Source organism: Theropithecus gelada, chromosome 3, assembly GCF_003255815.1.
Source record: "Theropithecus gelada isolate Dixy chromosome 3, Tgel_1.0, whole genome shotgun sequence".
In the NCBI taxonomy this organism is placed as follows: Eukaryota; Metazoa; Chordata; class Mammalia; order Primates; family Cercopithecidae; genus Theropithecus; species Theropithecus gelada.
The window spans coordinates 80,514,867-80,540,854 of record NC_037670.1 but is presented as its reverse complement, the minus strand read 5'-3'; the positions used below and the strand labels follow the sequence as shown (position 1 = coordinate 80,540,854).

The following is a 25,988-nucleotide window of genomic DNA, read 5'->3' as shown; positions in this document are numbered from 1 at the left end:
AGCATCAAGGTGCTTTGAAAGTCACTGCTTGAATGTGGCACGTGTTCAATCTCATAGTCTTGTTTCCCAGACCTCTTGACCACATACCCATTTCATGACCTGAGAAAATTACATAAAGAGGATGCAAAATCATTTGCCCCAGGACAGGGAAGCATGGGACTAAGGGAGTCTAGTAAGGTAGATTAACTAACCTTGTTTCTTCTACCTGATCTTCCTCCAGGGAGCAGCAACCCCACCCTGTCCCACCTGCAGCAATGGTCCCATCTCTTTCTGGTTTTGCCCCAGCCTTGGCTGGTTAAGCAGAGCTAACAAACTCCCAGATCTCTCTTCTGCAGGATGATGGGCTAGTCCCGAGGGTCCAGCAGAAATAAAGTCCATTGTGGGAGGCCGCATGATGTATGGGACAAACCCCAGGCTGAGGAGTCAGGGCAGATGCGGTTTGAACCCAACTCTGCCACCTCCTAGCTGTATGTCTTCTGGCAAATTATTTCCTCTGGAGTCTTGGGAGTTTCTTCTCCTAAAACAGGGGTCAAAACAGCTACCTTTCAGAGCTGTCGAAACATTGCTGATGGGAGTAGAAGCTGGTAAATCCTTTCAGAAGGCAGTTGAGCAATATGTTTTAAAGTTCCTAAAAATGTTCATACTCTTGGACTAAGCAATTAAGCTTCTAGAAGGTTATCTTTAAAAAGTACTCATGGGCTGGGCACAATGGCTCATGCCTGTAATCCCAGCACTTTGGGAGGCCGAGGTGGGTGGATCATGAGGTCAGGAGATCAAGACCATCCTGGCTAACACAGTGAAATCCTGTCTCTACTAAAAATACAAAAAAAATTAGTCGGGCGTGGTGGCAGGTGCCTGTAGTCCCAGCTACTTGGGAGGCTGAGGCAGGAGAATGGTGTGAACCTGGGAGGTGGAGCTTGCAGTGAGCTGAGATCACGCCATTGCACTCCAGCCTGGGCAACAGAGAGAGACTCTGTCTCAAAAAAAGTACTCATGGATATACTCATAAATTTAGTTTTTTATCACTGTTTATTATGGTGAAAATTAAAAGTAACCTAAGTAGCCAACATTAGGAAGTTGATTTTTAAAATACTTTATATATAGCATGAAACAAAACTAAGAAGGTATTTTTAATAACACATTTTTCAAAAAATATGATTTCACTTTGTAAAAACAATGTACATATTAGAAGTATATACAAGAATTATTAATATTTAGCATTGGATGATAAAATGACAGTTGATTTTCTTTCTTCCTTTTTTATTATTATATTTTCTAAACTTGGCCTAAAATTTCTTAAATGTCTCTCTAGCAACTTACTAATTTCTGCTTTTTAAAATGGTTATATATGAACATATCACATCGCCCCAAGAATACAAATTCCTTGAACACAGATTCTAAGTCTGATTTATCTTCATAAACTCTCCATGATATTAGCTTAGTGCCTTGAATAATTACAATTACCATTTATTGAATGTTTGCCGTGTGGCAGGCATTGCACTAAATTGTATCTCTTAATATAGTAAAATTGAATAAATGTGGAAAGGGGGAGGGAAGAAGAATAAGCAGAAAGAAGTGAATGAATAAATTCTCAGCAATCTGAAATAAGTTGGCAGCTATCGCACTTGGAAGTGACCAGCTCATTTTTAGAGTCTCTACTGACCACCAGACCATACCAATCTGCTAGACCATCTCTTCTAACAGAAAGGGAAAATGTCAGGAGGAGGAGGACCACACTATGATCCTGGATTTGAGAAAGCCACACTTTGGAGGATAAGATCTCATAAGGACAACCTGGTATAACTTTTGAGAATTTTCTTACCAGAGTCAAGAAAACCAATTTAACATGACAATGATCTATTAATGAAACACTTTTGACTTTAGCAACCTTTAATTCTTTTCTACAAACACTCCCTTAGCACCCACCAACACCATTTGAGAGAGAAATATACATAAGCAGTCTCACCCTTAAGGAATTTCTCATGCAATGAGGACTACCAACAGGTGCCTAAATAACTGATTCAAGGCAGGGTGTGAGCTCCAACAGAGAACTCCCAGACTGGAGGGGGTGCCAAGGAAGAAATTCTTTCTGATGGGGATGGACAGTGGAAGAGGTGGAAAGTGAGAGCTGGGATCTGAAGCATAGACAAGATTTCTCAATGCTGTGCTGAGGGAATGGCATTCCTGCCTGCGGGAACAGCCTAGGCAAAGGCTCAGAGGGGTGGGATTTGGTACGTTTGGAAAAGGGCAAGTGTTGAGTCCATGCCCCAGAAACCTTGGGTTACTTCAGTAAGAACAAAAGTGGCCCCCAGATGAGCTCCGTTCCTTGGTCTCTTCTTGGCCCTGGTACTTTCCTGATACACATCCAAGCAGACACAGCCCACAGAAAGCAAAATAATCTACCCCCTCGTTTTCAAAGGCTTTGAGGTTCAGTTCAGATTAAGACCACAGTAACTTGAGTACTTCCAAAAGTAGGAATCAGAGTGGCTCCTGCCTCTGTCCTGCTGTTCTCCAGAGGCTGAAGTCCCAAGGAGCAGGCCTCCAGGGCTCTACGTGGGATTTTAGTTCTACTCACCTCCAAGGAAGATGTGGAGGCAATCCCTGACAAGTTGTTTCAAAACAGCCACGGCATGGGGCGGAAGGTATCAAGGACCCACCTCTTCAAATGCTAGGCTTCCAGAGGGTCAACCCTGTGGCCCTGCTGCTCCCTGAGGGTCCCCACAACCCCCTGTGGTCCTCCTCCTGGTGACGGGTTTTGGGGGAAAGAAAACAGGAGCCACCGGGAGTCCCAAGGGCAGGAGAGGAAAACACCACCTGCAGCTCAGAGACATCACAGCTTTTTCTCCAATACTTTCGGTAGCATGACATACGATCCCCCCTCCCTGCGGCCTCTCTCTCTGAGACTGAATTGGCCTCTTTTTCTGCTTTATTTTTCTGAATCTCTCTGTTCTCTTCTCTCTCTTCATGTGTCCCTTTTCCTTTGTTTCAACTTTTACAGAAACTATTGTTCAATCTCAATCTCTCTCTCTCTCTCTGAATTCCCTGGTCTCTGCCTCTCTCAGCCTCTCCTCTCTTGTTTCAGTCCCTTGTCTCCACGTCTCTGTCACTCTACTAGCCTGTCTTGATGTCCGTCTCTATCTCTGGAGTCTAGGTGTTTCTATCAGCGTCCCCGTGTCTGGATGTTCCTACTGCTCTGTGTGTCTCTATTATGTCCACATCTCCCTGTCGCTTTCTGTCTCCCTCTCTCGGCACTCCTACCTTCATCTCTCCATCGCAGCGTCTCCAGCCCTATTTCCACCCCTCCTGTCCCCCGGCCTGCGTTATTAAAATCAGCCAGGAAGCTGAGCGGTTCGGGGAGGTGTGATGCTGAAAACCAGCTTCCGCGCGACGCCGGGTCGGAGCCCGCGAGGAGTGCCCGGGAGACAGCCCAGGGTGCGGTTTCTGTCCCGACCCTGTCGCCGCTCCCGGGGACTCCCGCCCGGCGAGCACCCTCCGGCCCCAGCCCAACCCCTGAGCTCCCCCTGCCCGCTTAGAAAGGAACTCTGGCCGCCACCGGAGAGGGCGTTTTTCCGAGCCAGGAGTCAGAGAGGGGTGGAAAGTTCTCACCGATGGTGAAGCTGTAGCCATCGATGCTGAAAGTGGCGCTCCGGCATTTTTTGAAGCCCTCCTTCCTGTTGCTGGCGTCCGTCATGGCTCGGCCGGCCGGGCAGGGACCTCGCAGCTCAACCAGCGGCGTCCGCGGTCCCCTCCTCCACCACGGCGGAGTGAGCAGCCCGGGGCTCGGCGCGAATCCTGCCCCGGCCGCGCCGCGCTGTCACCCTCAGCCCCGCCGCGCGCTGGCAGCTGAGTGCCTGGAGACAAGCGCGGGGACCCAACGTCAACAGCTAAAGGGCTAGGAGCTCGGCGGAGGCAGGAGCCATCGCGACTGTCCCATCTCCAAGCTCCAGAGGCGGCAAGAGGAGTGTCAGGAAGGGAGGACGCGCGCCCGAGCGCGTGGACGGGGCTGACGGGTGGGCGCGGAGGTCCTTGCCTGGCCACGCTACTTTCTGCCAGCCGCGGGGTCCGCGCGCCCCAGGCACGTCTGTTTTCCACTTCAGCTTCTCCTTCCGTCTCTGGTGGCTGGGGGGATTTGGGGACCCAAGGGAATGGCTGGATTGGCGTCGTGCGTCTTCTGGATATGTTTTCTCTGGCAGACCGGGGAGCTTCCAGAAAGCACATCAACAGATGGAAAAGCAAACCCCTTAGCCATCAGATGTTGCCGAAGTTTACTCCAAACAAGGAAGTCGGGAAAATCGCCACGCCCACTTCCTCCCAGCCACTGTCCCCAGCACTGACCTGGAGCCCCGATAGTGTTCCTTCTCCACTGTCCCTCCCAGGAAGGTAATTGAAAGTCACCCGAGGCTCTCTGATGTGAAATGTAGAATCGAATTAGAACTCGCCCCTTACCATCCATTCCAAATAGCTTGTCCTGACCTTTCGAATTTGGGTTTGCCCAATGTGATAGACTCCTGGAATTTGCTGATGTGGAAGATATCTACCAATCCCATAGTTGACGCTCTTATTACAGGAGAGGAAACTGAGGCTGGGTGGGGCTTGAGGAAAGTGCTACACAAGGAAGCGGCGGACTTAGGAGGCAGAAATTTCACTTTATGACGATGCCACGTTGGCCATTGGCCTTTCCAGTGCCTGAAATGACCGAGTTAGGCAAGGCTTATACTGGGAAAATTATTCCCACCGATCAGCAAGCAATTATTGAGGATTTACAGTTGCAGTGCTGTTAGGGGCTGCGGATGCCAATGGGAAAAGAGACCAGAGCTGAGTCCCACAGAGGAGTCCGCGGTATAACAATGTGGAATAAGGGTCCTGTGCTCAAGCTATTGTGAGACTACAATTAATTTAGCCTCATTTTTGTGATGAAATTTGACACACTTAACAAACATTTGCCAATAATAAGAATTAACCAGGTATATTCCTAATTGATTCCAGTTGAGTTTAGAGGGTAATGGCTCCACATATCTTCAGAATCTAATGAAGATTAGAAACCTTGTCCCAAAAAAAGCACACAGACACACATGTACCGTATTCTACATACAATTTCAGGGGGCCCATTAAAACCCCCAAGCCTACTGGAACCTAGGTTAATGTATGTCCCCAGAATTTAATCTTTTTCAATTCACCATGTATTTTTAAAGAAATTGAATTGTGTCAGAGTGTAGTTGACACTTCAGTTGTAAATTCTCTCAGGGAAGACCTAGAACCATATTCACATGGTCTGGTTAGGTTGTAGCAAGATTAATTAATCATAAAGGCAACCAACAGTGTCACGAACCTCATGCCACATAGAATGGCATATTTCAGCATGTAGTCAGGGGTGTTTCAAAATCATCATGTAGTCCCTGAGACTGGAATACCCACGCCTGGAACCTGTTACAACATGGAGGCATGAAAAGGGCTCTGCTCACAGATAGACCTGGGTCTGAAAGCTGGCTCCACCACTTACCAGCTACATGGCCGTCTGACCTCCCTGAATCTTACTTTCCTTCTCTGACAATGAGGATTAAGTAGGAGTAAGGGCATAAAACCTAGGCACACAATACGCATCCAATTATTGCAATCACTGCTGATTCCCAGATTTTATTACATAGACTCCATGGAAAATTCTTCTCTGTGACAATAATGTATTTTAGTTATTGTTGCCACCATTAATTTTACGGGTGAAGAGAATTTTTATATGTAACATTTTATATATACTACATGTAATATAATGTGGGCTTGGTTTTTTGTTTGTTTGTGTTTGAGACAGTGTCTCACTCTGCTGCCCAGGCTGGAGTGCAGTGGTGCAATCATGGCTCACTGGCTTCGATCTCCTGGGCTCAAGTGATCCTCCCACTGCAGCCTCCAAAGTAGCGGGCTCTATAGATACACGCCACCATATCCGGCTGCTTAAAAAAAAAATAAAAAAAAAAAAATTGTAGAGGCAAGGTCTCACTATGTTGCCTAGGCTTGTCTTGAACTCCTGAGCTGAAGTCATCCTTTGCCTCCATCTTCCAAAATGTTGGGATTACAAGAATGAGACACATGCCTGACCTTAATATTATGTATTTTTTAATATAGTAACCACCAAAGGTTTCTTATAGTTCCCCTTTCCCTGTATTTCTCTCATCTTACCAAGCTTCTAAGTGAACAACATGTCTTTTTTTGTGCCAAAATAAGTCCTCAGCTGAGAGCCTAAGTCTCCTGTAGTAAATTATCTAAAAAAGAAAAAAAAGAAAGAAAAAGTCTATTGAAATGGAATTTTTCCTTGCGTAAGTGAGTGAAATTAAAACTTAGTATTTAATCATCTTAACAGAAAAGCTTTTTGAAATATAACCTATAAAAATAATAAAAATGCAATCATTTCTCTGTCCCCTAAAGTCTGGTAAAAATAACTTGCCTGAATAATTAGAACTGTTTTTAAACTGCTTCTCCCCAGAATCATTATCTCTCTCCCTGGTTTTAGAGATTGTACACCTACAGAACCACTAAAATGCACTGCTTCAAGTGCAAACTCTTAAAGCAGCCTTTTCAGTCTTTGGGTTCTCACACCAAACCAAGTGAAGTTGAATGCTACCATTACATAAGTCAAGAAAGAATGAGTTCAAGACTGAGATCAAAAGAAGCACTGCTTTTGTTTGCTCTTTCAGAAATGCTCACTCAATAAAGCCTAGGAAGTAAGAAAACTAAACCAAGACAGACAAGCAGATGTGTCAATCATCTGCTTTGGTAGTTGGAGCAGGATTTGACAAATTAATGTCTGCAGCTGAAATCTGGCCCATCACCTGTTTTTGTGGCATCTGCAAACTAAAAACAGCTTTTATATTTTTAAGTGATTGTAAACAATCAAAAGAAGAATAATATTCCATGACACATTAAAACTACATGAAACTTGAATTTTAGTATCCACAAGTAAAGTTTCATTGGAACATAGCTATGCTCATTTATTTCCATATTCTCTCTGGCCGCTTTCACACTACAAAGCCATTGTTGAGTTGCTGTTCCTGGGACCATATGGCCCGCAAAGCCAAAAATATTTACTATCTGGCCCTTTACATAAAATGCTTATTGACTCCTAAAATTATAGTAAGTATACTTTACATCTGTCAGGGTTTGGGTAACTTCTAGTTTTATTATATTTACTTTAAAATTTGGGTTTGGAGAGAAATTGATCTTTTTTAACTACTGGAATGGATTCTAACATGGAAGAACTAAGAGTACATTCTAACAAAGAAGGGAAACAGGGAGGGAAGAAGGTCCCTAATAATTGTTTGATCCAGTCAATAGCTAAGACTAATTAGGTTAAGATTAATTTCCTCCAAGAAGTAATGTGTGATCCTGTCTTCACTGCAAGAAATAGAGGAAGAGCTGAACTCATTACCTACATTAGTTCATAGGATCAAATAATGTCCTTCAAATATAACAACTGTATATGACAAAATATAAAAAAGAATCTGGCAGGATGCTTCTCTGAATCTAGTGCTAATATCAAGTCTTTTGATTTGCTCTGTGAATCTGATGGTGGATTCTACTACATGTTTCTATACAAGAGAAAGGATATTAATAGCAAGTTCTTGTTGCTCATTGGTTTTTCACTTTTAAAGTTCTAGAAAAATATAAGACAACATATATAGAATGTATCAAAAAGTATAGTTTCTAAGAAAACATCTTTTTATTTTTCTTATGAGAGAGAAGACAGGTCCTCAGCATCTCACTAATGCATTTCAACCATTCTCAGGTAGGAAGCTACCTACTATTTGGAATTCTCCCAACAGCCAATGGACCAAGAATTGTAGACCCAAGTTGCCCCAGTAAGAGCATCGTGCACACACCTCATAGACACCTATCCAGCTGTCTGACAACCATTCCAAATTAAAAAGGGCCTCCTTCCATTCATATAATCATTGGCTACAGGCAAGGAAGTTTCTGAATTGCAACCTTGTTCCTTTGGCTGTAATTGATAGAACCCAAACTGGGCTGATGAATACCATTTCTGGGAATAGGAATTGTCAGAGGTAAAGAAAAAGTCCCAGTTCATTCCAGGCCCAGTTCCAGCTGGCATCTGAAAATCAGCTCCTCCGAAATTGCATAAGCTACCCTACTACCCTTATACTATACAGTAGTCCCTTTTTGTAAGTGACCCAATGTGAGTTGCTATTGCTTGAAACCAAGAGTTCTAGCTAGTCTACCAAACTGACTCCCTTCAAGAAGGGAAGCAGAGGAGGAAGAAATGAACAGAGAAAAGAAGGAATTAAACTAACATTTACTGAGTGCCAACTATATACTAGGCATTGTGCTAACCAAGAAACAGTCCCTGCCTTTTAGAATTTTATAGGAAGAGTAAATCTCAGAATAGTCCCTGGAACTGGGTGTCAGAATGAGAAAACAGTTACAGAAAGTCGGTGTTTCTGGATGCAGTTCCTCTTCAGCTGTCACCAGTACCCTCCTCTGTTTCATTTTACTTCTGCCTTATTGCTTCCCTACAGTCCTTTTTTTTTTTTTCCTCAAATAAATTAGATCCAGGAATGGCAGAGACAATCTAATTAAATGGGAAAGATTAAAAGCAGTGTGCTTAAACACTTGAGGGCCCAAAAAAGGTGCCAAAAACATACCCAGAAGGCCCTGATGGAAGTTGCTGAATTCTATTTCCACAAGGAGACAATTTTTTTCTTTGGCCCCCTGTTCATTCTTCAGCTTTTTTTGAGTCTACATATTATTTATGCATCTGTGAAAGTGACTATTCTTAAGTACCTGCCTTTAGTGTTTCAGAAAATAATAGCTGAGGGTCGCCAACGATCTCCCCATAACATTATGTAGCAAATTAGAGTAAATTAAATTATTGTTTTGCATTAAGAGTTTGGGGAGAATCTCATCATGGCCTTTGAAGTTAGGAGTTAGAAGTGGAGACTTTCTGCAGTGGGGGTGAGGGAGATCAGAACAACTATTTTTAATTTCTTTTGCTTAATCCAGACTACCAAGCCTGGAATTTTCTTCCCCCTCAGCCAACCAGGTTTGCCTAGAGACCTCCCTCCTCACCCTTCAGGTATCTGCTAATCTCCCAGGTCTTCCAGAAAGCATTTTCTGCCTGACATTCCTCAGGGGAGGTAACCACCCCACTTGAAGCCTCCCCTGGATCCCATTCTATGTCCCCATCATAAAATCATCACACTGCACTCATACTACCTGTTTGCCTGCCCATCTCCTCATAAGGATATGGTCTGCAGGTAGCAGGGATGGGTCTTCCATCCTCAGCCCCAGCATGGTGCCTGGCACAGAGTAGGCCTTCGCTAAAACATTTATGAATTACAAAGTAAATAAAGACGTATAATGCAAGGTTGTGTGGCAAGGAGATGATAGGATTGGGGTAGGACAGCCAGCCCCATTAGTCATTCCCTCTCTCCACTCATCCTCTTTCTCTGTGATGAGCTTTGGAGCAAGTTCAAAACACGGCTCTGTAGCAAAGAGGTTAGTAACTTTTAAAATTAATAAAATGAAACAAAAAGCTCCTCTACTTTGCTAAATGAAACAAAAAGCTCCTCTACTTGCTAGCCGTGTGATCTGGGGAAAATACTTAGCCTCTCTGAGTCTTAGATTTTTCTTTTGTAAAATGGACGTATAATACCTATCTCATAAGAAATGTGTGAGTTATAATAATGTATGTAAAAGACTTGTCCTGGATGCAACCCAGAGTAAGCATTCCATTTTACTTATTATATCATCTATATTATTACAACATGACGATGTTATTATTTTTAACATCGTCATCATCACTAGCATACTAGGTCCCTTTTGCCCTTCTGTTTTCTACAGAGTGCTTAAGGTAATCCATAATCAGGGGCAAGAGTTACAGGCTTCGAGCTCACTCAACCCTGGGCCTAAGGCCCCAAAGTATCACCCTGTGAGCAATGGTACCAGAGGTTCTAGGTCTCCATGACTCAGTTGAGCTGCAGAAACTCATGGGCTTTCTGAGAGCTAGAGTCTGGGGCTTGCATAGGGCCTGCTCTATCACTCTTCCATCCACAAGACCCAGCCTCCATCACCCTCCCCATTCCATGACACTTCTGTCAGCTATGCTTCGCTTCATTTAGCAGATGCATTATGGTGCTCATAATGCATATTGTCTTGTGAACCCGCTGCATCAGCTAGGATGTCTTCTGTTCCCTGGGCTTCCAGGGCACAGCTTCCTCCTGGTTTTTCTGCTACCTCTGCAGCCAATGCCTTTTCTGTTGTTGTTAACCAGGGAAAACTCTTACCTTCTCATTCCATTCCCTCTTTCCTGAACAATCCTTTTTGCTCTTCCCAGCTCTGTTAATGACTCTCAAGTATCTATTTCCAGCCCAAATCACTATGCAGCAAGTATAATGACCTTTTTTTCTTCAGTAGGTCTTACAGTCATCTTGGCCTTGACTCATCCAAATCTGAAATCTTCATCTTCCTATCCTTCCTCCAGAGTTTCCCTTGGGGTATTAGGGGAGCCAGACAAAGCTTCTACACACTTCTCAAGCCAGGCTAACCTTTACCACCCTCTTTCCCCATAGAAGGAGCATTTCTCATCTGACTCATTAGAGTTTCAGGCATTCTTTGGGCAACTCACTAGGGCAAGAGTCTCTCCTGGGCAGAGCCCATGTGGCACGTCTGTGAGAGTTAGGAAAGGGTGCCCTTCTCCCAGGTGGAAGCAGCCGCATGCCAGAACAAACAGAGCTCAGTGAGCAGGGCCTGAGCTGAATGCTGCTCCCACCCAGTCCCTTGGTCAGGCATTGATATGATTTGTCTATGTCTCCACCCAAATCTCATCTTGAATTGTAGCTCCTATAATTCCCATGGGTTGTGGAAGGAAGCTGGTGGGAGATAATTGAATCATAGGGGTGGTTTCCCCCATACTGTTCTCATAGTAGTGAGTAAGTCTCATAGATCTGATGGTTTTAGAAAGGAAAACCCCTTTCACTTGGTCCTTCATTCTCTCTTGTCTGCCACCATGTAAGACGTACCTTTCGCCTTCCACCATAGTTGTGAGGCCTCCCCAGCAATGTGGAATTGTGAGTCCATTAAACTTCTTTTTCTTTATAAATTACCCAGTCTTGGGTATGTCTTTATCAGCAGCATTAAAATGGGCTAATATAGTAAATTGGGTTCCTGGTCTTAATACTTCCAGAATATTATCAAAGCCTCACTCTTCCACTCCAATAGTGCCATCTCTGGAAAAGGTCCTCCCTACTGCTCCACAACCAAATTGGTGAGCCTGTGAGTCATTACTCTTCCCTCTTTTTCATCTAAATAGTCACTAAGTCTGCACAGAAATGTTCCCTCAGTATGTCTGGCATCTGTCCGGTCCTATCCACAGATGACCCCTCCTTAGTCCAGGCTACCACTGTCTCTCACATGAACTATCACAACAGCCTCTCACCTCCACAGCCAGCTTGCATTCTTGCTCCAAGCCATTGTCTATCCAGGAGCCAAAGAGATCTTTTTAAATAAAAATGTAGTCATGTCTTTCCTCTGCCTAAAACCCTTCAGTGACTCCCTGTCGCTGTAGAAAAATCAATACTTAGAATAAAGTAAAAACTCCTTACCTTGGCTCATCAGGCCCTACAGAATCTTGGGGGAAACTGGGGAACACAGGGAAGTTTGGATCTTCTCCTGTAAGGAGTGGGAAGCATAAAACACATACAAGAGGACTTAGGAAGTATCAGAAAGGGAATGGGGAAGTTAGTCAGGGAAGGGAAAGCAGCCAATAAAGCCACCACCTTGTGGGCACCTGGGGCTTAATCCTCTAAGAAACATCAGGAGCCAGTGTCACATTGCCATTGGCAATGCATCTGGTTTCCCAACCTGATTCTGGACTCTCTCAAGGGTTTGGCTTTGACATGCCCTATCAACTCTTCTCACCTCTGATTTCCTGGAGAGGATTCAGACCTTCTGTGCTTCCCAGGACCAAGAAAAACAGCACTTAGTCGTTTATTGTACACCTACCATGTGCAAATAGTTTGCGTCTGTAACAAATATCCAAATTCTCAGTGACCTAACACCATAATAAAGGGTTTTTTTTTTCTTCTTGCTTATTACAAAGCCCAATATAGGTTGTGGGGAGCAGGATGTGGAGTTTTGGCCGATGGAGTTATTCAGGGACTAAGCTGGCTTTCATCTCATAGCTTTATCAGCACCTAGAACTTCAGAATCCTTCTCTGTATCCTCCGCATCTAGCTGGCCAGTGAAGGAAGAGAAAAAACAGTAGGAGACTGTGAAGAATTCCAGAAACCAGGCATGGAATAAACACACATCCCTTCTTCCCACATTCTGTTAGCCAGAAATTAGTCATATGGCCCCACCAAACTGCAAGGGGTGGGTGGCATCTGGAAAATGAAGTTAGGAAAGAAAAGAAGGTTTGGTAAACACAGATCCTTTGAAACCCTATCCTCCCCACTGTTTTCACTCAATCTGACCACTAACTTACCAGGTGGAGACACGGTTAAATCCTGCATGCCCAGGACTGAGGTCATAATCTGTCCCCAAATCAGAGTTGGAACTTTTCTACCTTATTAAGGCCAGGTTCACAGGATCAAAGCACCTGAGCCCACCACTGTGATGTAAATTTTATAAAGTGGGCCCACTTTTCCCAGAAAGGCCCTTTTCATGTGGCTTATTGTTGTTATCACTTAGAGAAGGTTTAAATAAATCAGTAATTTTAATACTATATTACAGTTCTGGCATTAGAAAGCAAGACAAAAATATAATTCACTGAGGAGGTGAAAATTGCATCATCTTGTAACATGATTTTTTTTTCTTTCACTAACTAGAAAACATAAATACTGTACCCAGAAACACAAAAATTCTAGTTCACTAAGAGACAAAGGGAATCACAGAGAAAAAGTCAGTCACTGATATTTAGCAGGCCAGCAAACTTTGCCACATCAAAGACTCCTGATGAGGATTTGGGAAACATGCCATTAGAATAAATACAGAGCATCCCAGGATACCACTTGCACAGTGATAAGTTCCAGATGGATAACTGGTTACAGGTAGAGCTGGCATGGACTTGCACTCAGAGATGAGGAAGAGAATATGGTTTCTTAGGGGGTCCAGCCTTGGTCAGGCCATCATGGGTTAAGCTCTGTGCTTAGTACTCATGCATCTCATTTCAAGCCCTCAGTAACAAAGAATGGAATTATGGAGTTAGGTTTTCTTACTGTGGTTCTTAAATCCCCCGAGAAGGTAGATCTTCTCAGTGGCATCCTTGGCAACGGAATTACCAAGAGCACCAAGAACACTGAAACCAGAGAGAATAGTCAGGCAGCCCAAAAGGGAACACAGACCTACAGAGTAGATCCAGCTATTTGCTGAAATGACCTATAATAGAGACATGCTCCTCCATCTATTGTTCACTGGTGGTTAAATTCACCTAGAACTTTCTTCCAGCTTATTCACCTCAAATTGAACAATAAATATGTTCCTTATCACCAGCAAACATGCATCCCCACACAGCTACACACACACACACACACACAAACAGACACACACACAGACATTCACACACATACCCCACTTTTATATCTCAGATGTGGCTTCTGACGATGATGACAATGATAAGGATGCTGGAGTTCTGAAGAAAATGTCACAGAACAAAATGTTAAGGAAAAAGAGCAAATACAAAGTAGCATGCAATAGAGTCTCAACTATGTCAAAAAGAAAATGCACTAAAGAAAGACAGGAAAGTGAGCAAGAACAGCCCAGTGAGTGAGAGAATAGCCAAGGACAAAAAGTTTAAATCAGAGGTTACAAACTGGCTTCCCTGGGATCAAATGCAGCCCAGGGATGTGGTTTTTTGTTTTGGGGTGATTTTTGCCTGCTTGGTGCTTAAAAAAAATATTTAAATTGTGAATTAAAAAGAAATTGCAAATTGAAAGGAAGGAAGGTAGAGAGGAAAGGAGGAAGACAGCAGACAGGAAGGAAGGAAACACATCAAAATGTAACAGTGATTATATTCCAGTGCTGGGATTATAGGATACTTGGTTTCCCAAAGCCAGCAAGTTCAAGTTTGTTCTTATGAACATATCCTGACTGCACCCTGGAGGCTTTCTACCCAGGAATATTGTTTATAATTTAGTTTCTTCTTATATGTATCCTCCAAATTTTCTAGCATGCTCATAATCAGAAAATAGAAAAATAAACATTTTTAAAGTCAGCTATCAATATAGACATAGATATCTAAATTACTTCCTGTACTTTTCTTTGTTTAAAATATTTTGGCCAGTTCAGTGGCTCACACCTGTAATCCCAGCACTTTGGGAGGCAGAAGTGGGTGGATCACCTGAGGTCGGGTGTTCGAGACCAGCCTAACCAACATGGAGAAACCCTGTTTCTATGAAAAATACAAAATTAACCCAGTGTGGTGGTGCATATCTGTCATCCCAGGCACTCGGGAGGCTAAGGCAGGAGAATTGCTTGAACTCAGGAGGCGGAGGTTGCTGTGAGCCAAGATCGTGCCATTGCACTCCAGCCTGGGCAACAAGAGCGAAACTCCATCTCAAAAAATATATGTATTTTTTATAATTTAAAATAAATATTAAACTAAATTGTCCTAAGCCAGATCAATGAACCATCCAATCTGATATTCTCACTAGACTATAAACCTCATGAGGGCTGTGTCTGTTTTGACCACTGATGTATCCCAAACACCTAGAACAATGCCTAGCATCAAGTAGGTGGTTAATAAATACTTGTTGAATGAATGAATACATGAATACTCTATTTTTGGTGGTAGCTTAAGAAGAAACCTGGAAATTACATGTCAACTTTCTAAGTCAGGAATGCACTGTAACTATTCTCCACACATTAGTATGAGATGATCCATGTTTACCAATGATAGAATAAAGAAGAACACACATCTGCCATCTAAAGACTCCATGCTCCTCTTTGCAAAAGGGGCTTCATTCTTCCGTATCATACCAGGACCAATGAAAAACTCCTGCTACCATACCATCAACATGCAATACCTTATATATTGGTACTTTATTAGAAAAATATTTGGCATAATCACCATACAAGGCAAGCTGATGCCAAAAGAAGTAGATCACAGACTTGCGTGAGACTGAAGTTCTAACTAATGATCATGAATTACGAAGTCTTCGTGTGTGGGGAAAGCACAAAGTCTCTACATTGACAAGATGACTGAAATCTCAGAATCACAAGCAAGTCTTTCCCGATGTTGATTACACTGTTGCCCAAAAACTCTACCAGAGAATCAGACAGTCTGTATTATCATGATAAAAGAAAGCAGTTATAGTTGGCAGCAGGTGGGAGTATTAATGATTTAATGCTGAGATGCTTTTGTCAGGCATTTAAGTTACCAAAAGGTACTTTTTTCATTGTGATAAATTCTTGCACATGCATTTGGAAACCACATTTTTAACACACTGCCTCTCAAGCCAACAAAGAACATTTGTGAAAATGAGAGGCAATTTGGTTTCCTCTTTCCTCATGTGTCACCTCTTGACTTAATTTATTCTCCCTCTAGTTTTGAAGCCCTCCTCCAAAGTACAGGGCACCGCCACTTACACAGCCAGCGCTCCACACACACCTGAGGAATTGACTCCAAATGTGTGACAACTGAAGCAAATCACAAGGAAAATAGAACTGTGCAGTATGCTAGGAATGCAAGACCACATGTTGGAAAGAACAAGAAATGGAAAAGGGTAAAGATTAGGTCTTAGTTTAATGATTAGATTGAAAGGAGTAACAGAAGAGTTGGTGGACCTCTCTGGTAGTTTTCTCCATTCTCAACTCATGTTTGTTGGGATCCACACCGTGGTCCAGCCACTGTGCCAGACTCTTTTACCTACAGAATCGCATTTAGCCCTCACAGCAACTCCCATTGCACACATGAAGACACAGGCCCAGCCCCAGTAAAGTGGATATGAGATCTAAATGGAGACCTGTCCTCTTAAAGGCTCAATCCACCTTTGCCTCTCTGTCTACTGAGAGGGTGTAAAATTCCAGATACCCTCATCTGATGGCCCTTCTACCCACTTCCCTGGCCCACAATTTCCTGAAGGAGATAACATTGTCTCTTTTTTTTAGATGAGAGTGATAAAAAGATATGAGGGAACGTAAGAGTGGTTTTTTTTTTACATTATTAGTGTCATTTTCAACTTAACCATGCTCATGTCATTTTCATCCTACCCATAGCCATGTTAATGCAGTAAAATATTGACATGAACAGTGCAAGCTCCACAGCCAACCTGCTGGGGTCGAATCCTGGCACTGTTCTTATTGGTTGCATGACCTTGAGCTCTGCCTCAGTTTCCTCATGGATAATAACAGTTACCTCATATGGTTGTTGTAAGGACTAAGTGACTTAATACATGAATGGTGTTTAGAGTAGTGTCTGGCACACAGTAACCACTCAATAAATATCAGCTGTTGGTATCACTGTGTCATTGTTACCATGTTTTTGCCCTTTATTCATTTTAATGCACTTTCATACAATATCTCATTTGACATAGTCCGTGGAGCGTGTGATGCCTTACCATAAAGAGACAGGGTCAGAGAGGGGAACAGATAACCCTCACAATTGCAACTGGTTAGCTCTGGTGTCAGCACCAGACCGCCCACGTTATTTCCAATGCCTAACAACACTTTATAAAGTTGTTTTAACCCTTGAATTTTCAGAAGAAATTTCCTTTAAAAGCTTTAATAACTGCAGTGCTCCTTAAGCATAAAAAAGGAGGGACATTCAGCAGGGAGACACCTCTCTAGCAACATTCCACAGCTGCCAGGGCCCCACACCTAGGGGCAACTTGTGGATATGTAGAATCCAAACCAAACCTCCCTTATGAGTTTGATAAAAATCCCTCCAAACCCCGAATGGCCTCACCATGTTTCGAGGGGTTCCCTCCCTCTAAACGTTCCCCAAACCGCTCAGTCTAAGCACCAGGAACCTCATTTTGGGGAAACACGGGCTCTTCCTGCTCAACTCTCGCCCTCTAGGGAGGCGCTCTCCCTCCGCTGCTGTCCACACAGCTGTGCTTACAGCCTGCACCGCTGGCGGGGTGCCCGCCACGCACAGAAGGGCAGCAGGAACACAAAAGGGTGTGGTACCAGGGACCCAGAACAAGTGAAAGAGGACATGCGAGCAGGGAGTTTTCTGAAAACTGCACGAGCCTTCTTGAGCAGCGTGGTGGTCTTTTCACCAGGACGTAGGTGCCTCCCACTTGTCTGCCAGCGGTGACCTGGGTGAAGGGCTGTGCACATGAGCAGGAATAAGGCGAGAAATCACGACACAGTTGGTCACGAGGACATTAAGATGCACTACATTTGCCCGCGTATCTACCCACAAAAAGAGCCACAGCAGAGGCCTTCTGTGTGACCGAGACTCCTACGGGAAGGGCGACACGGCTCACTTCCAGGCTGGGGCTCGGGCACTGGAAACGCTTAGGAAACTCCAGGCTCTGGACTGAGGTTCGGGAGGGCTGAACTTAAATCTTCACTCTGCAATGGCTGAAATCAGCGTTGGTGCATTGAGACTTGGTTTCTCATCCTTTCAAAAGAACCGGTGTTGATTGTCACGTCCGTGCTCCCTTAAGCTGTTGCAAGGGCAGCGGAAGCAGAAGGGAGCATTCGAGCCACGTCCCTCGCTCTCCCGCGCCCTCCGCGGGGTCACCCGGGAGCTTCAGTCCTCTGCAGCCGCCCTGCTCCTGACGCCTGCCTCTTTCCGCAAAGAAAAGAAACGTGATCTGTGAGGTGCAGGGAGAGGACCAGAGCACCACGTCCTTGGAGACTGTTTTCAGACACTTCACTAGCTCCTCTGCCTGACTTTGGCTCCTGTGCACTCCCCTGCCCAGCCCTTTCATGGAGAGCCTTCCACTCTGCCCCTGCCCCTTGACTTGGTGTTCCCAAGGGCTCTGCTACACTTCCCCAGTGATGGCATCTGTGCCCTTGGGTGCTGTTGACTCTTCTCCCTCCAGCCAGCACGAGAAGAGACTGGAACCATCGGGCAAGCCATTGCCGGAGTGAGAACCAGCTGGGAAAGTTAGGGGAGCTCCCCCAGGCCTCTGGATTGATCCCCACCTGGCACATGTTCCTGCATCCTGAGGGCCATAGTCTAGGGGAGGCCAAACTGGAAAAGTAGGCCAAACTCTGCTATAGAATGCCATTTGCCACAACTCTGTGAGGAGTTATAGTGACTCCCGTATTTCAAGTGGAAACACAAACTCAGCTTACGTAATCTGCTGAAGGTCACAGAGCTCAGAAGCAGCAGGATTGGGACCCTGTCTTCAACACATCTCTGCACTTTTCTTCTTCCCAACAGCGACCCCTCTGAGTATGCAGGCTGAAAAGTCAAGTGGATTCTAAAGTGAAATTTCTCCTATAGACATTTTTCTTAGGATAGTGTGTAATTGCACCTATTTCATGTTGACTGAAAGTATTTTCCCTCTGTTTTGTATAGTTTTTATGCCCCCTGAACATAGATAGGTAAAAATTAGTTATCTCAAAGTCCAAAAATGAATGGGATAGATAAAAGAGGTCCCAGAATCCCATGACCTTAGGGACAAAGCAAAGCTTCCCTGCCTACAACACAGCCAAACTGGGGAGGGAATAGGTGGGGCAACTTGAAGCCAATTCAGAGAACATTAATTTGTCACACAGCAGTTCACCACAGTACCAATTGACAGATTTTTGCCTCACCAAACCCTTGTTTGTAATAACATTGTATAAAGTTTACTAAGGTTTGTGTTTCATTTTGTATGTGTATATTTTTAAAATGATCTTTGCTTGTGTATTTTGAATTTTAAGTACCATGTTTGTCACAAATATCAAAGGTTTTCTATCCTCTTGGTTAGTCGATTTGCTTTATTGATGGAAGGGGGGAAAGCGAGTAGAACTGGGGAACAACACAAACTAGGGCCTGTTGGAGGCTCAGGGGTGGGAGGAGGGAGAGCATCAGGAAGAATAGCTAACAGATGCTGGGCTTAATACCTGCATGATGGGGTGATCTGTGCAGCAAACCACCATGGCACACGTTTACCTATATAACAAACCTGCACATCCTGCACTTGTACCCCTGAACTTAAAAATTGGGGGGAAAAGGTAGAGTTAACGGGAGAATGCAAGGAATTGTTCTAGGAATATTGTCACACTTTCAACTGCATGCACCCCCACCAGGTGCTTAGGCACACACACACACACTCTCCCACATAAGCAAAATAAAAGCTTCACATATGTGTTTATTTTCACATATCCATGTCAATGGATATGCTTAAGGAAAATTCCACTATTCATATAACATGTTGAGGCTCTCAGGGAAAGGAACTTAGAAAAGCAGAGCAAAGAAAGAAGCATTTATTGAGCACCTACTAAGCCACCGGGTCTCTGTCCTATAGTGTCTCCAGAGCTGCGTCTTCCTGAAACCCATCCATCAACCACTTGACAGGTAGATAGGTGTCATAATCCCTATTTACAGAGGAGTAAGGTGAGGCTCAAATTAAAGGTGCATCACAGACCTAGGTCACCCACTACAGAGTCCTGATTCAGGTCCCCAGTTTTGGAATGGGGAGAGAAAGAAGATAAATCTCACAATCCAATCCTGATCCCTGCAATACAGCAGTTCCCCACCTCTTGCTCTGATCTACTCTCATCAGCTAAAGAACAATCGCTCAAGGACAAAAGAACAAAAATCTCAAAGAGAATTACACCAACCTCAATCACTATGCAGGTCCTAAAAAAAGACAAATTAAGACCCCTTCATTTCTTTTGTGACACAGCCTCTCTTTTAGTACAATCACAGAGCAGAGCCTACATTATTAGTCTGGCTTTGATTTACCAAAACACAGCGCAGGTGACTCTCGAAAGGAAGAACAATTTATGAAAGGCAAAATGACAATATATGTGAGAGGAGAAGAATCAAGGGGTTGGAATCTCTAAACCACTGTAAAATTACTTTTGGGTGACTGTGGGAATATTACTCTACTGTGTTAATTTCTCCAGCATGCATAAAATAGATGCCCCTTATTTTTGGGAGGCTGTGGGAATGTTACTCTGTTATCTTAATTTCTCCAGCATTCGTAAAATAGATGCCCCAGAGTTAAGGAACATTCCTGACTTCTTCCTGCTTCTCTTCAAGTGCATTGTTCAATTAATTAAAATCCATTATATTCCTAAAACCTCAGCACACAGGGGAGGAGAGAGATGGAATTTTGATAGCATGTCTGCTACTAACTTGAGATGAAATCAGCTTAATGCTGATTTATTTTTCACATTCAGTTTCTATGCTTACCAACTAGCCTAACTTTCCCAGGGCAGGGTTTTTTCTATGAATGCTTCCTGAATTAATCTATCTATCCACACTCTACAAACCCTAGAAGCCCCATTTCAAACCCCATCAGTTGTGCAAATCTCCTTAATCCAGTCCACAAAGATCACTTCTTCTCTACCTCTGTTTGCACTTTTCTCACACAATTAGATTTAATAAGAACATTAAATGTATTAAATGTGTGCTATGTGACATGAGCCAGACAATAGATGAAGACTAAAGACAAAATGAGTAGTAATAATAGTTGAATTCACTGAAGGCCTACTAAGGGCAGGTATGGTTTAGGAGCTTTTATGTATATTTATTTATTTAGTCCTTATACTCTATAAGGAATGTCCTACTATTACTCCAATTCTACAGATGAAGTAAACTGAGTTATCCAGTAATTTGCTCAGGGTTACTCAGATTATAAGTGATAAAACAAGAATTTGAACACAGATAGCCTGGCTCTAGAGCCTTGGTAATTAATCACTACTCTACAGCAGCCATTCCTGGCCCACGTTCAAAGAGCTCATAATTGAATAAAAGATAGACATGTTAGCCAGGCACAGTGGCCTACATGCCTCCCCAAAGTAGCACTTTGGGAGGCCGAAGCAGGAGGATCACTTGAGACCAGGAGTTTGAGATGAGCTTGGGCAACACAGCAAGACCCCATCTCTACACATATACAGAATAAGTTAGCCAGGCCTGGTGGTGTGCACCTGTAGTCCCAGCTACTCAGAAACCTGAAGCAGGAGAATCACTTGAGCCCAGGAGTTCAGGGCTGCAGTGAGCAATGATTGCACCACTGCACTCCAGCCTGCGTGACAGAGCAAGATCCCTTCTTTTTTTTTTTTTTTTTTTTTTTGAGACAGAGTCTTCCTCTGTCACACAGGCTGGAGTGCAGTGACGTAATCTTGGCTCACTGCAACATCTGCCTCCCGGGTTCAAGCAATTTCCTGCCTCAGCCTCCCAAGTAGCTGGGAATAGAGGTGCCTGCCACCACACCTGGCTAATTTTGTATTTTTAGTAAAGACGGGGTTTCAGCATCTTGGCCAGGATGGTCTTGAACTTCTGACCTCAAATCCACCTGCCTCAGCCTCCCAAAGCGCTGGGATTACAGGCGTGAGCCACCATGCCCAGCCTCCTATCTCTTTTTTTTTTTTTTTTAAAGACAGATATAATCAGAAGATGACACAAAGGTGTTACTATGCTTCAGTGGTTTGAGAAAAGGGACCAACAAAGACTGGGAGGGTCTAGTAGGAATTTCTCAGGAAGATACAGGGGTGGGGAGAGATTTAAGGCATTTTTTAGTTTAACAAACTAGAGAGACACGTAACATCAAATTTCTCCTAGCTCTACCATCCTGTAAATCCATGAGCAGGATTGTGTCATAACCTAAAGAATAAGTTTTCCTGGGTTTACAAAGAATGTTGTGCTGGTAAAAAGCTCTCCAGAATAGAAAAAGCCAAAATAAAAGCACCCCAAGTATTTGCAGATTTACTTTGCCAGTTTCCATGGCGTTAATACTCCCACGATGGCAGATTTCAGGCTACCAACCAGATATCACTGAATTCAACTCAGAGTTGAGAAGAGATACATACAATTGGTCTTAAGAGCCAGTCTGATCTAGCTCCAGCACCCCACCGCATGAAGTTCTTGCAGTGTGAATCAGAAACCGAAGGAGCCCAGAGTTAGGTGGGCAGGAAAATACCCACTCCTAAGGGAGAGAGGCCTCGGGCACTCAGAAAGGAGAGAACATGTGCTCAATCTCCAGAAGGCTGAAGCAGGTAGGGCAGCATGCTGCCAGCCCCCAAAACAAACTCTGGGCAAATGGGGATGTCAACCACGGAACCAAGTCAAAGATCCAGGAGGACAAGAGTAGCATGAGAAAAAAGACTCAAAGGGTATACAGATGCCTGGTCCAGAAAGGAAACTCCTGAGTTCAACCAGGCAAAACCTTCAGGCAATGCCCAGTTAGGACCTGAGGATGAAACAGAAAGTCCAGAAAGCCTTTGATGTTAGCTGTCCCTCCCAACCCACTGAAATCCCCCACTCCAGCATGGGTTTGGAGCTCGTCCTCTGGAAGCTACAAGCATCCTGTGCTGAACTCTAATACAACCCTTCCCATCGCACACTGTGGTTTTCTGTACATGTGTCTCCCACTAGGCTGTGAGCCTCCTTCAAGGTACATACAGAGCATAGAGCGGGAGTCAACAAACATCAGCCCATGGGCCAAATCTGGGCTGCTACCTGCTTTTTAGGATATGCAATCTAAGTATGATTTAATGGCTGAAAAAAATTAAATTAGAATATTTTGTGATACATGTACATTATGTAAAATTCAAATTTCAATGTCCATAAACAAAGTTTTAGTGGAACTCAGCCATGTTCATTTATTAACTTATTGTCTATAGAGGCTCTCATGCTGTCATATGGTCCACAAAACCTAAAATGCTGTTTGCTCATTTACAGAAACAAAATTTGCCAATTCTTGCACATAGCATGCCACAAGATAGGAAGCTCTGGATAATGTTTGATTAATGATTACTTGACCCTAAAGTCAACCCCAGCCTTTTTCAACCTCGTAATTATTCCAGCTTTCCCAGTCGGAGGATCCCACTTATCCTAGCAACAAGCTTTGTTTTCCAGCTCCTTTAAGCACTTTGTTCCCAGGGAGAATTCAATGAAATCTTCCCAAATTGGTTGGTGTCAATCTGCCTGTATAAACACTCCCAAGTTAATAGTTCTATGGAATTTGACTAAAAGTTCTACTAAAAAAAGGGAGGGATTCCACAACTAAATAAGCTTAATCAATGCTGAGCTAAAGAACAAAACATGTTTCTTACCAGAGAACTCCTCAGAGCCTTTAAGATGCTGATGCAAGGCTGGGCATGGTGGGTCATGCCTGTAATCCCAGCATTTTGGGAGGCCAAGGTGGAAGGATCACTTGGGTCCAGGAACTAGAGACCAGCCTGGGCAACATAGCAAGACCTTGTCTATATAAAAAATTTAAAAATTCACTGGGAGTAGTGGTGCATGCCTATAGTCCCAGCTACCTGGGAGGCTGAGGTGGGAGAATCGCTTGAACCTGTGAGGTCAAGGATGCAGTGAGCTGTGATCCTACCACTGCACTCTGGCCTGGGCGACAGAGGGAGGACCTGTCTCAGAAAAAGAAAGATGCTGATGCACTCTGTGAAACTCCAAGATGGGGAGCATTTCCTAAACTTATTTGACCAAGGAACCTTCTTGTTGAAAACTATTCCTCAATCTACTTTGGGAGTCTGATTCTAAAAGAAGTAGAGCACTAACAAATATATGTTCATCAAAGCTACCTAGAGAGTTTATTGTTTTGACCCAAGTTATTTGACTTAACTGTGACCACCACTACCACCACTTAGCTGTGGGTAACATGAACTACAAGGCAGCTGCAGCCTGCATCACCCTGAAGAGAGCATCTATTGCTCAACTCCCAGCATGGCCACTGCCTGAAAATCTCATTACCACTGCTGCCCACAGTGCTGTCTCCCTCTCCTCCTTTGAGTCTTTGCTCAGATGTCACCTTCTCAACAAGGCCACCTTATTTAAAACCACCATCCCCTTCCCCAGCACTCTGGATTTCTCTCATCCTGTTCCACCTTTTCCTCTGTTCTACGTTTTCCCCTGACACTGATTTCCTTCTAACAAATCATGTAAGATCCAAGATCTAAGATGCAGGGACTTTTTATCTAATTTTCCACAGGCATATGTAGCCCAAGCACCTAGAAAAGCACTCATAGCAGGTTCCCCATAAACATTGGTTGAAAAAATGACTGAATGAGTAAATGGCAGTAGCCACCGATTCCTCTTCCAGTGTTCTACCCACTACTTTTATATCCAAGGTCTAAGAGATAATAGAGGAGGGGACAGATTATATAATTATAAGGACTTTTACTTTCCCTGAGTGAGATGAGGAAACATTGGAGGGTTCTGAGCCCAAGAGGGAGATAATCTGACTTAGCAGGCTGCTGGGCTAAGAATAGACCATTTAGGAAATTATTGCAATCACTCAGACAAGAAATGATGGTGGCTTGGATCAGGGTGGAGAAGTGGAGGTGGCTGGAAGTAGTGAGATTCTAATTATAATTTAAAGGAAGAGGCAACAAGATTTGCTGACAGTTCAAACATGGTTGTGAGGGGAAAAAAAGGAATCAAGGATGACTTCAATGTTTTTGGCCTGAGAAAGTAGAAGGATGGAATTGCCAAAAACCAAAACAGAAAAATGTGGACTAAAAGGCTTTGGAGAGGAAAAGCAGAAGTTCTGTTTTGTACATGCTAAGGTCAAGCTGTCATTTAGACAACCATAGATTAGATACCATCCAATGTTGAATAGGCAGTTGCATATACAAGTCTGCTGTGCAGGACAGGAGTCTGAGCTAGAGGTATAAATGTGGGAGTCACTGGTATATGGATGGTTTTTAAAGCCATGATACTGAATGAGATAACCAAGGGAATCACATGGAAAAAGAATAAGAGACCAAGGACCAAACTCTAGGGCAAGTCAATACTCAGAGACCTGGGAGGACTAGAAGATCCTGCTAAAGAGGCTGTACAGCGGCAGTCAGTGAGGAATCCAGAGATTACAGTGCCTTGGAAATCAGGTGAAGAAGGAAAGAGTGGTCAGCTAAGTTTAATGCCTAGGACCGGTCAAGTAAGAGAAGGACTAATAATTGACTATTAGACTTAGTAATGTTCAGGTCACTGGTTACCCTAACTAGTGAGTTTCTACAGAGGACAAAAGGCAAAACCTGGATTGGAGTAGATTTGAGAGAAAATGGGGAGATTTTGGAGACAGGGAGTTTAGAGAACTATTTGTAGATAATCTGCTGCATGCAGATGCAGAGCAATGGGGTAGCAGCTGATAGATAAAAGGCATCAAGAGAACCTTTTCTAAGGTGGCAGCAATAACAGCATGTTTGCATCTAGAGGGAAAATGAATGATGCAGAAAAGGAAAGGGAGAATTACCAAAGTAATGTTCTTGACTAGGGATGAGCTGAGGTCCCTAGACAACAGGCATTAGAAACTACTGCAAAAATCGATGTCCCACAAATAGCACCATAATCCACCTAATAACATGGGCAAAACACCCGAGTCATCTTCATTCCTATTTAGCCTCTCTTGCTCACAAGACACATACGCACACAAGCACACAGAAACACCTCCCTAATCCATTAATAACCTCCATTGGCTACACTGCCAAAATCTGACAATTTCTGACTGCATCGACTGCTATTGTCCTTACCAAAGTCGAATGTATTTTTTCTGTGAACTACTGCAATAGTCTCTCACTTTTTCTGTTTTCCAAGGAAATCTTTTATTGAAGCATAACATATGCATAGAGAAAAGTCCCCAAATCGTAAGTATACAGCGTGATCAATTTTCACAGACTGAACACACCCAGATTAAATGTAACCATCACGTGGATCAGGAAGTAGGACATTACCAGCATCCCAGGAGCCCTCTCATGCCACCGCCCAGCCACTCGCCGCCATCCCAAAGGTAACATTATCTGGATTTCTATCACCATGGATTCATTTTCTCTATTTCAAAATTATATAAAAAGAATCATGTATGTAATCCCACCACTTTGGGAGGCTGAGGTGGGTGGATCACAAGGTCAGGAAATCAAGA

General features: G+C 43.6%; 1 protein-coding gene across 4 annotated transcripts in view; it reads right to left on the bottom strand.

Annotated features, from left to right (window-relative positions):
* Positions 1-25,988, bottom strand: part of PDE1C (phosphodiesterase 1C) — a 661,967-nt gene that overhangs the window by 533,909 nt on the left and 102,070 nt on the right. For 2 of the 4 annotated variants that reach the window (XM_025380635.1, XM_025380639.1), the window contains exon 1: positions 3,607-4,808. The exons of the other annotated variants lie outside the window; for them this stretch is intronic. In XM_025380635.1, the coding sequence (XP_025236420.1) occupies positions 3,607-3,691 (85 nt within the window). In that variant the 5' untranslated portion in view covers positions 3,692-4,808. Of the gene's footprint in view, positions 1-3,606; positions 4,809-25,988 lie in introns of those variants that run through there. 4 annotated transcript variants of the gene reach the window in all.